Here is an 11,893-nt window from a genome sequence, read left to right as displayed (position 1 = left end):
TGTATGAACCCTGGGCATAACTTGGAATTTAACCTTTCAAAATATTAAAAAATAGAGAGAGAGAGACTGTAGCAGAACTGTGTGCAATTTAGCAGTTTATTAGGCAGTTGTGTATACAAATGATTTCAACACTGTCCATTCAGATTTACATTGTTCAATCTGGAAGGGTCCCTTTACACACCAAACAAAAATAGAACAATATTTCTTTGAAGCAGTTCAGATTGACAGAAGTTAACTGCAACAGTCCACTAGGACACTATTCCATGAGCTGTCAGTCTTTGTTTTTTAATTTTCTCCAAACATTCATCTTTCCCACAAAACCCACAATGCAAGCCATGAAAAGATTTGTAATCAAAACTGGCACCTAGCCTCTCAAACTAAAAATGTTTAGTTTTACAATATTTTTAAAGACCATAGTGTATTCTTGACTATGATCACTATTGTTTAATAAACTAGTTTAAAACTGAGACATAAAGGTCAAATATCAACTAAGGAGTTCAGTTCAAGGCTGCCCCACAGGACAGAAAGAGAAACAAGATGATCACAATTATTGTCACTTAGCAATTTTTTTTCACGGAAATGTAAAATAATTAATACAACCAAGACATTTCACATTTTTTGAAAGCTGTGGTGAGCTAAACCCCTGGAAACAGACCTCAGCAACTGCTGATGACACAACAAACAGCTATTTATTTTAGGTTTTACAGTTGAGAATTTATTACTGTACGCAATTCCAAAACTTAATCATTAAAATTGTATAATAGTTAATAATTTACTTTTTTCTCTTTTGTTTTTTGTTTTTTAAAAACATTTCTAGCAAACATTAACTGAATTAACCACAATGACACAATAACCTGGGGACTTTAACCTTTAAAATTGCAAAAGGTGCCAATAATTCTGACCAGCACTGATTTCAAATGGTAACAGACACATAAACTGAACAACAGTACTGAGAATAATGATAAGGCAGCCAAACAACAGACACCACTTAGAACTTTAAGACTCTGGACATGAAATGACGGGAGATGCACCATAACGTGTGAATAGAGATTTATCTAAAAACATGTGAGCTTGCAAGTTTAAGGTTCAAAATAAACATTCATAAGCTTAAAGCTCGTCGGATGCTTTTTTTTCCTTTTAGCAGAACAATAATCTTTATAATCCCATGCTCACATGTCTATTTCAGGTTTTGACAAATGCAAATATGCCTTCTTTGTGGTCAAACATTAAGAGAATGTGTGGGCGATCAAATCAATGATGTGTTCTCCTGGTAACGGATATTGTGCCTGCACGTCATGTAGTTGCTACGACTCATTTTCAATTTGAGCCCTGCGGCTTTAACACTTGTGATGAATTGGCATTGACGAATTAAATGTGAGCAAAAGGCATTTCGTTCAGTAATCACACACAAATCTGAATCAATTATCTCATAACAAAACAAGAAATAGAAAAAAAATACAACAAAAGTCAAAATCAATGTGTCATTTTTAATATGTGACACTGTAAATGATATATTTCAGGATTTTGACTGTCAAATACCTCTTAAATGGTAGAAGCAGGCTATATTTATCTGGAAAGACAATCAAGTATCAGAAAAAGTGTGATTGAAGGAAACAAAACGGTGATATTGATTTAAAAAACGAGACAGTAAAAAAAAGAAAAACAGACCATCCAGCAATAGATCTTAATGCAAAAAGTTCTATTTCTAATAGAACCAACACTCGTCCACTTAACGCAACGATAAATATATTCATGTCTTTATATAAAAATGAAGGGAACAGACAAATTCATCCATTATTTTTTTACAACAAGGACAAAACCAAGAAAATTTAGTCTCTGACAATTAAGGTTTACAAAAAAAAAAGAGGAAAACATAAATCTGATGAAGCCTTTTGTCCCTGACTGAGGACAGAAATACAGGGGACATTGCACTTCTCTCCAGTCCAATGAGGGTGATGGGCATGACAACCTTATAGCTTATAGCTCGTGCAGTGCCCCGATACATCTGCATGACTTTTCTGATCGCCACTTTAAGACAAATGAGCAGCAGGAAATAAACAAAATTTGTGCAAAAGTGCTTCCTGCATCCTTTATGACGGCCATCCAAATACCCAACACTCTCAACCTCTCTGCAGGCTAAAAACGTGATCTTACCTCTGTACTGAAAAGCAGTGCTCACTGGCTACAGTACGGAAAATTCAGTGTAATCACTTGCGTATATATGTAGAGTTGGGATGTGGAACATTTGCTGTCAAATTGATCAGGAAACTGTAAAAACCCTCTCCTTAATGTTGTTCTGTCCTTGCTATTAAGTAGCCTGTCCTTTGTCTTCCCCAACAACCCCTGACATCCCCTGTCAGCTCAGTGTACATCCCTTCAGCTTAGGAAACACTAACCTGCATCAGTGCCATGGAACAATCACTTCATCCTCCGCTGGGATGAACTGAGCCATGAATCGATTGCATGCTTATTGCTATAAAGACACTCGGAGAGGAAAAAAGGCTAGCGATTGTTTTTGCAAGCTATCGTGCAAGTAGTTTAATAAGATTTGCGCACATCTCAAAGAACTCGATGGTGTGGCTTCCTGGTCGAGGGACAGATGTGTTTTCCCCCCCTCCCGCCGAGTCGATGGACGAGGTCAACGATGAAGCTAACGAGCCCTCTGCGGCCTTGGGGGGGTGCACAGTGCTAGATACAGCTGGAACATCTGCCCCGTCTACGTCATTCTTTATAGTGGTGCGGTAGTTGCCCACAGACCCGGAGCGGAGAGGGGTAGCAGTTCCAGATTTAGTTTCCAACATATCATCTGAATAAAACAAAACATACATTATTTTAGACATGATCAGATGGAAATGAAAGATTGGTGGGCCCCATTCATCCAATTTTCTTGTGCAAAAATGTTCTTAGACACAATAAGCTTTGCTTCCTGTCAGTAAACCTAAATTAAAGCTTTACTTCCTGTCGGTTAGACAAAGTTGATGGTGTTAAAACTGGCTGTAAGAACATTTCAGGAATGAAGACTAGTGTCCACAACTGTCAAGTTTGACTTTCAGAGTCCGGTTTTAACGTCAGGATATAACAACCTCCGAGTTCTTTGCAGCCCTCAGTTACAAATGGAATTGAACACAAACACGAACTAACTTTGCAGCAGCCTGAGGCCAAAATGTATTCTAGCATGCCATAACACTCCTATCTCATATTCTCATTCTGAAACTCAACACTTCAAGCCTGAAACACTTAGGGCAGAATCCACTCTTCCAAGGGTTAACAGGTAAAAAACTCTGTACAAAAATGTCACGAGTTCAGTTGGTGAATGATTACAGAACACAAGAAGTATTGTTTCAATCCTTTCATAATTTCCTGTTTGTGAAATAAGTCAACTATTGATCCGTAGTTGTGTTTTTCTCCTTTCAACTCTAAAGCCCTGATGTGTTTGGAAACAGATTTGGCGTCAGAGGAACAAACTATATCCCCAAAACAAACAATATGTAACCTATTGAAGTGTGTTCATATGTCACTGACGCAGGGTCGTGTAGTTTGTACTTACCGTCTATGCTACGAAAGTCAAGGAGGTAGGTTCTACTATCCACCTGGTAGAGTTGAAGGCTCATCTTGGTTTGCATCCCAGTAATCGGGTTTTTCCTTCTCACACGTAAATAATATGGATTCACAACCTAGAAAACAAGAAGGGTGAAAAAATTCAAGTTGATTGAAGCCGTCAACATGTGTCTGTACGTCATCATGCTGAATCTTAACTCGGTGTGAGGACTAGTTTCTTCCATGTGCGCATCTCGGGGTCTCCCCTCCTTACCTTCCATTCATAATCCAGCTGTTTCATGGCCCGGCACACTTCTGACATGATATCGTTGGGTCTACTCTGGCTGCGGATACCGAGATGCCACTTGGCCCTTCTAACGCCCTGGTGCTTTGACTTTTGGGGATTTAATTCATCCAGTGTGTGGCGAGGTCTGGGAGGAGTCTCCGCCACCAGGAAGGGTACGCGCTCAGGGTGGGGCTTGATAACGCCAGACACAGCTGCACCAGACGTGGTCAGGTGTTGGTCGTCGAGAAAAGAGTCTGGTGGGCTGGACGCCAAGTAGAAGTCCTTGGCTTCACTCATGATGCGACGATTGTCGATGATGAGATGGTAGGCGACCGCCAACGGATCCTGGTGGTTGCGGCTGTATATGCAGGCTAGCACCTCCTCCTCAGTGCACTCAAACTTCTCACAAACTTCCTTCAAGGCCTCATCGTCAATCATGTTGTTGCTGTAGGAGGGGTCTTCAGGGAACAGGTACTTGGGTAGGTCCTGTTTGAACCAGTCATCCTCTCTGTGGGAGGAAATCATTTTAGCAACAAAACAAACCGCAGACCATAAAACAAATACTCAAGTGCATCTTTCAATACCTCGCAGTTCAATTTAGATTCTTAGATGAGAGGTCTTGAACTCAATCAGTCACCAGGTCTAGGTCGAGTCTAGGATGTGTCTAGTGTAATGTTGAAACCCAGCAGATCAAATAAAGACCCAAACGTGATCAGATTGCACAAGTGAGACAGTAGACTTGTCTCAGAGACCACAGAGGATAACAAAAAAGCAATACTATCATTGGTGCAACACTAAGGACTCTTAGGACCCAGCATCTGTCCCGCTTTAACTGAACCCCAGTGCTGTTTTTTTGGCACACTTATAAAACGGTCATCCAAATCTGGAGAGGACCAAAAGAACCGATCCAAGACCCCCTCTCAGAGGCAGTCTGAGTCCGTTTCTGAGTGATGTCACAATTAACATTACAGTGAGAGCAACAACCTGTCCTTGAGTCTAACAACTGCAGGAAGCAAAACAAAGCACAGAGGATTACAGGCAGTTTGCAGGACAGGTAACACCACAGAGAGAGGACTGGCTTGGACTTCTGTTGAAATATCATGTTTGCCTGACATCTGGGCCAAAACGTTCACATTTTGGAGTGTTAAATTTCTGATCAATGAGGAAAACCTAGTGTGAGCACATTTACAGCTCTGCTCCTTCCAACACTGATTTTGTCAATTCAACATTTCAGGAAAGAAAAAAAAAAGGGATCCTTACAGAGGTACTTTTTTTCCACCCTCCTCAAATCTATTCGACATTATAAACAAAAGAAAATTCAGTATGGATCTCATCAAGCCCACCTGATCTCTTTGATGGTGGCTCTTTTCATGGGGTCCACCTGCAGCATGTGTTTAAGGAGGCTTATTACTGCAGGGTTCAGATACTGTGGCGTGAAAAAAATGCCATCACAGATCTTCTTAAATAGTGTTGGCACATGGTCATCATCAAATGGAAGCGTCCCACACAACAAGGCATAGAGAATGACCCCACTGCTCCAGATGTCCACCTCAGGACCAGCATATAACCTGAGGAGACAAGTTTTTAAAAGCCCTCAAGTCACAAATGCTACATTTTCCCAGGTTTTGATAATTCAACACGTTGCTGCATCATAATGACAATTACCTTCCTGAGATAACTTCAGGTGCAGCATAGTTGGGAGAACCGCAGCTTGTCCGTAGGAACTCTCCATCTGACATCATGTTTGATAAACCTGCACAAAATTATAGCTGTTACACAAAAATGCAAATTCACGACTCAAAGCAGCAACTATGAACTTAATGTGGGCCAAACGTGCAGTGTTGCTTATGAGAACCACCATCTTATGAAGTAAAGATCTTTCTCTCCCTGACTTGGGCTGGCAAGGGCACACATGCATTTGTTGGGGAAAGGTAAATACAGACCTGTCATGTTTTCTTTTTGTGAAACAGGTTCATATTCTGAGTATCCCTCAAGGCTCTTTTTTTTTTTTTAATATTACCAGTCTCCCACTCCATGTTGACAAGGCATTAATCTACTACTTTGTTACTCTCAGGAACTGAGGAATAGTGTGACCAATGTGTATCACCTTGTTCTTGTGTTTGTGTCCTTGTGCAAGAGAAAAAAAAGGTACCAACTCATAAGAACATTACCTCACACTAGTGTAAGAGGAACTTTCTACCACTTTAGTGTACATCACTGTCATAATAATGATGTTACCTTTTGAGACACACTTACCAAAGTCCGCTATCTTGGCATTCATGTGTGCATCGAGCAGCACGTTTTCTGGTTTGAGGTCTCGGTGCACCACCATGTGCCTGTGGCAATAGTCGACTGCTGAAATAATCTGCTGGAACAGTCTACGACTCTCCTTCTCATCCAACTGTCGAAACAGAAATCATCCATTAGGTGTGATCTTCTCTCTGACTCAATTAGCACATCGCAGCTGAGTGTGCACTGCTCCATGTCGCGTTCTGATGTCTCTTCCAGTCGGTACTGATTTTTGAGTTAGATCAAAGCATGACGGCAGAAGAGGCCGACAATGACAGCAATCACATCCTGCACCTCTGGGTGTGGACTCCCTTAACCGACAATAAACAGCACAATATCGGTCATGTAGTGAGACTGAGCTATTCTCCTGATATAGTGATGTACTCACCTTTCCATTTTTGCAGATGTAGTCAAATAGCTCTCCTCCTGAAACGTACTCCATCACCATGAAGATATCTGTAGGGGTGCTAATAACCTGGTACCTGCAGACAGGAACAATGTTGAGTCATCATTAACTAACTCATATGAAACTGCCAACATGATATCTTTTGGGTTTAGGAACCAGTATTGCAGAAACATTAGGAGCAGCATGAGGTGATGCATCAAGGCTGTCATGTCCTCATCAAAACTAACAAACTCCATCATCAGCAATTCTGGCATACAACGAAATAGCTCATAAAAGTGAGTCTGCCGTTAAGACGCTTTACTAGTTTACATGTGAATTCAGACTGAAGTCAAAATGTAGCAGGCGCACAGATTTGATACCCATTCAACATTGTAGATATGTCAGTATGACAGACATTGATTTGACTGATGCCTTGAATGCATGTGTCATTATTCATCTCCTATCTCTTCAGCATCCAAGCAAAGCAGGAAAAACATTCTCTAAAAGCCCAACCTGACCCTTCACTACGCTACGCTGGCTCCCACTGCTCCTCATACCCATAATCTGTGTTTCTCACTGTGATTGTCATATTTAACACGGAGCAGCAGAATAAGCTACCGCGTCAATTGAAATTCCTGTCAGCAGCACAGAAACCACATTGTAACCTCTGCAACATTTTAAATCCTCAACAGCAGCAGTAAAGAACACATGATGCAGGGAAACATTCCCTCTCAGTCCTCCATCATAAAATGAGCACGTCTAAAAAGAACAGCAACAATCTGTTTGGTTGTCCAACTGCTAGTTTCAATTACCAAAGTTTCAGCAGATGTGGATTAACTGCCTGTGTCATGTGCAACAATCGCTTAAAACATCCTGTAAGGCAGAGGATGGGGTGTTGTGTTATACCGCCAGTACACTCCATTTATCTTCCCTAGAAATGACTGTCTGGCGGGCAATGCTGTGCACTCTGCCCTAGTGTTTCTGCACCCTGTCAAAGATGGGATCTCACTCTCACACACACACAACAGTTTACATTCTTGTGCATGCATGACATGGAGCTGGTATTTCAGGCAATGTGCCACACCTCCTGGTAAGTTTAATGACCCCTTAACTGTGGCCTTGGCTCATGCTGCAGCTTGTGGACATTTATGGGCAAGTCACTCTGCAGTTTTCTCACATTTTAAATCAATGACTCTCGGCAAAAGTTTACAACCGCTGCATTTTTGTTATCAAAATATGGAGATTGTGTATAGAGAGCAATATAGTGCGCTTAGCTCCGGAGTGGTGGTTAAGGAGAGGTCAGAGATGAATTGCAAATACATCAGAATGTATGGCCATCAGAGGGAATAAACATGAACAGGAAACAACGCAGAACAGGCAAAGGGCTATAGGGAGAGGAGACTGGGTCAGACAGATATTGTCCTAGATGGATGTACTCTAAAACACACCACAAAAGCCTAGAAATAGCTCAGTGGGTGGCATTAATGTGGCAGCGGGGGGATTATGGAAACAGTGAGTAGGGTGTAATCTAGGACTTACAGTTTAATTATGTGAGGGTGCCTGAAAAGCTTGAGGTTCTGGATCTCCCGGCGGATCTTTCCCACTACGTCCAAACTGCGGATCTTCTGTCTGTTTAGGATCTTCACCGCAACTTGGTGCTTGGTTAGCTCGTGTTGGCCCACTGTTAGAAACAGAGACATACGAAAGATGACCAACAGCAGCGTTGCAAGAGAAAAACATATCTCATCTACGCACTTTGGAAATGATGTATTTGTTGACTTTTGGTCCAAATAAGGGTAGCATCATGAAATATTAATTCTTCTTTAGGCTTCATTTTGTACTCCAACTCTCAAAGGAAATGTCTGACTCTTAAAGCTTCAGCAGCCCCTTTACCGCAGGCCGAAAAACTTCTGAACAAGACAACTTTCACACCTTTATGGTGCATTGACAACATTCATGAAGTCCAATATACCATAAAGTCAACTCCCTGTCTATTAGCAATGAGAAGAGAATCAAAGTGCTCTTATTAGCAGGTTAAAGAAACCTGGAAATCGTTGATGTTGGCTAGTTAGCTAGCAGTTTTATCAGAGCTTTTTGCTAAAAACAACTCCTTGCAGCACACTGAAATCAAATGATACAGTGTGGAGTGATAAAAGCCCGCAGAAGCAATAAGAGATTGCAGGGATGTCAACAAAATCCCAACAATCTTTTAACAACTCAAGTGACCCGTGTCAGCTGCACACTGATTTGTTCCATTTATAGTGGTAGACAATGATCTCATCATGGATATCATCTAAAGCAATTTGGAAAGCCAAGGAGTTTTGGTAAAGCTGGCTCTGCAGAGGACTTTCCCCTCAAGAAAACGCAGCACTAATTAGAGGACAACCCAAACTGTTTTGTTTTTATCTTGAAGATGTGGTTTAACTGGGGACTTTGGAAGGAGTTTCCCAACCAAATACGGATTCAAATTAATCTCAGACTGAAAGAGATAAAAACATTCAACTAAACCGAAAACAACCCCAAAATATACTTGGCAAATAGTGATATGCGACAGTGGAAAACAATGCAACAGTGACATTTTGGAGCAAATATCTGAGAACAATAACATTTAAGTGAATGATGGGGTGAAATAACATGAGTATGTGAGAATAGCAGGAATTCAGTGCTATTGATTTGTCCATTGTGCAGATAGAACTTTTATCTGAGATTCCAGCTTGCGAGACCATGACCAGAGAGGAAAAAACTCCAGTCCAGTGTGGTCTGCCTTCCTTTTAAAAACAAATGGAAGGGGACTATGACTATGACTCATTGAGAATTCAGTCTGTAAACAAAGCTGGTGGTTGTTCGGGCTGGTTTGAGAGGGCCTGGCTCCTTCACTTCATTGGAGTGTATTATAAATGATCAAGAGTTAATACGTTAATATTTATTTTCTCGCAAACCCTCAGATCAATTCCATCTGTTACAAGCATGCATGTATTACATTATCATTCGTGAATAGTTCCATTCCCTAGACTGACAACATTGGGCGTAGGTTTGGTAGGATTCGCTAAATTGAGAAACTCCTCACACAAACGTTTCCAATCAATGATGTTTTCTTCCACTGAGCTGCAAATTCAACTAAGACCGAAGCCAGAGTTGACGCCAAACACAATGGCAGTGCCCTGCTCCAGAACTTCAAATTGCTAATAAGAGCAACGACATAAGTCACGATAATAACTACAGGTTCATTAATTTTATGTGTTCTGCTTTATAAATGAACAGGGTTCACTTCCCGTTGTCTGTCTTGACAAGCGACTTGTGGCTCTCCAGCTAGCTCACAACGCAACCGACGCTTCCTAGCTGCAATAAATGTGGCTAAATACAAACAAGTTTAGAGAAACTGCTTCATTACCTTGTATTTTTCCGATTTGGCAATAGCTAATGCTGTGTCCGCGAAAATGTCACGTTGGTCAAAAAGAAGTTGATCAAACTAGCAAGACAACAAGTGTGACACCTTCCTGGGTTGCGACAAGTTAGCTTTCTAAAAGCAGGCTACATTAGCAGCAATGCTAACTGCTTCTATCGCCACCATCTTTCAGTTGGCAGGTTGCACACACGTCTAGTCAGGCAGGCATACCTTTAACCTTCCCGAACGTCCCCACTCCAAGAGTGTCTCCGAGAATGTAATGTCCAATTTTAACTCTTCCTTCATGTTTCGTTTTCTCCGTCGCCATCTTCCCGCAGTGGCCTTGCTGCGGGGTTAGCTAGCTACGGGTGAGATGGACCAAGCGCCGCTGTGCGGTGTGCGCTTCTACTCCAGAGAGGCTCTGCCCCACGCAGGGTGGACGGGGCCACGGCTGCGACGTGATTCGTTCAAACGTAGGCTACGTAGCATGTTGCCTTCAAGTCCTCTTAGGAAATTGTTAAACAACCGACGTTTTCCGACTCATTATAACATCAACATTATACCTGAATGTATTTGAGGAATTTATTTTCAAATCTTGACCATATCGAGAAAATTGAACGCGAAAGTGAGCATAGTTTTGACAGTATTCAAGAGAATGTAATAGAGTTTCCGGGGCATACGTTAGAAAAAAAAAGAAAAAGAAAAAACGGGCACATTAATTATTAACAGAGCAAAACAAATAACATTAAACTCACCTACCGGAAGCCAATAGTGAGACCGAAACAGCCTGGAAACTGTGGACAACTAAGTTCTGCACCACATTGGCCACATCAGCCAGTCCAACTTTAGCGACGGAACTTTTGTTATGCTACATGTAAGCTCCTGCTGATGTTATAAAAAGGACCGAGTAATAAACATGCAATTAGGGTAAGATATTGTGCTTTCTTTCCCCAATATTGTCAGAAGACTTTGACTTCAATGATGGTTCCTGACAGATAGCATCTTCGAATAGAGATTAAAAACAGTTCTAACAAAATTAGAATTAAAAACACGCAATACACCTCATTTTTGGATCACAATGATCACAAAATAATAATTTAAAAAATATATATTTCTGATACATTTGACAGCCTTGCTGTAAGTACACCTGACAAATACCAAATACAGAAATCAGCTCTTTTGGATGATACAACATGGATATCAAACCTATGAAATTGCATATATAAAGTTTTAAAATAGAAGTATAGTTCATTTTTAAAAAGCATTCAAACAGAGATTATTTCCAGTGGTACTGAGCATTCCTGCACTGGCAGCAGGACTGGAATTTTCCCATGCCTCCATAAAATCCCCACTTGTCCAGCTCTTATCTTCTGTTTACGTGAATGTGCCAAACAAACAGATTCTTTTTTTTCCCCTACAACCAACAAGCAGGAAAGCCAGTCGGTGAAAATCTGCATGATGTCGTGGGTCCATGACTATTATCTCAACAAGAGCCAAAGAAGAAAATAATTTATTTGTGTTGGTGTGAAGCCGATAGTTAGCTGATAGTGGCTGACCTTTATCCAAGATTCATTACTCATGGAATGACAAAGGTATTACATTAGAGGGCTGATTAGCACTATAAAATATTAATAATGCTTTTATCCAAGGCCAAATATACTGCTCTCTTTTCCAGTCTGTGACTAATCTCCAAACACTATAATAATGAAAAACAGAGCGGCAAAATCTTTTAATATTAATGATAACTTTTCTCCCTGGACTCTCTGCTGCACTTCCCCACACTAATGTTTGGACTTTCCAGACCTATAGCCATTACTGTAAGTTCTATTTTTAAGTTTCAAAACAATAACTCCCCTCCACCACTCAATGCTCTTATCTCAAGACACAATAAAATACAGGAATGTATTAGATTAATCTCACATGCCTTTAATACCAGTTTCAGTTTACAAAAATAACTGATACATTTTCTACAGATGCACAAAAAACATAAAAAAGATCCCCGATCACATCC

The 11,893-nt window shown here is 40.8% G+C and overlaps 1 protein-coding gene across 1 annotated transcript; it reads right to left on the bottom strand.

Moving 5' to 3' along the window:
- Window positions 1–86: 86 nt before the first annotated feature.
- prkaa1 (protein kinase, AMP-activated, alpha 1 catalytic subunit) lies at window positions 87–10,312 on the bottom strand. The gene is made up of 9 exons (XM_086187428.1): window positions 10,114–10,312; window positions 8,037–8,178; window positions 6,501–6,594; window positions 6,080–6,224; window positions 5,489–5,576; window positions 5,167–5,391; window positions 3,812–4,331; window positions 3,548–3,674; window positions 87–2,806 (listed from the first exon to the last, which is right to left on the bottom strand). Exons 1-9 carry the CDS (start codon window positions 10,208–10,210, stop codon window positions 2,523–2,525), a joined length of 1,722 nt encoding a protein of 573 aa, XP_086043554.1. The 5' UTR covers window positions 10,211–10,312; the 3' UTR covers window positions 87–2,522.
- Between the last annotated feature and the right edge of the window lie 1,581 nt (window positions 10,313–11,893).

The sequence above is a fragment of the Aulostomus chinensis genome, chromosome 19 (assembly GCF_037954235.1).
Source record: "Aulostomus chinensis isolate RoL2024-O1b breed Wild chromosome 19, RoL_Achi_v1.0, whole genome shotgun sequence".
NCBI lineage: Eukaryota > Metazoa > Chordata > Actinopteri > Syngnathiformes > Aulostomidae > Aulostomus > Aulostomus chinensis.
Note: the sequence above shows the minus strand (reverse complement) of the source record. Positions and strands in the feature narration are given on the sequence as shown.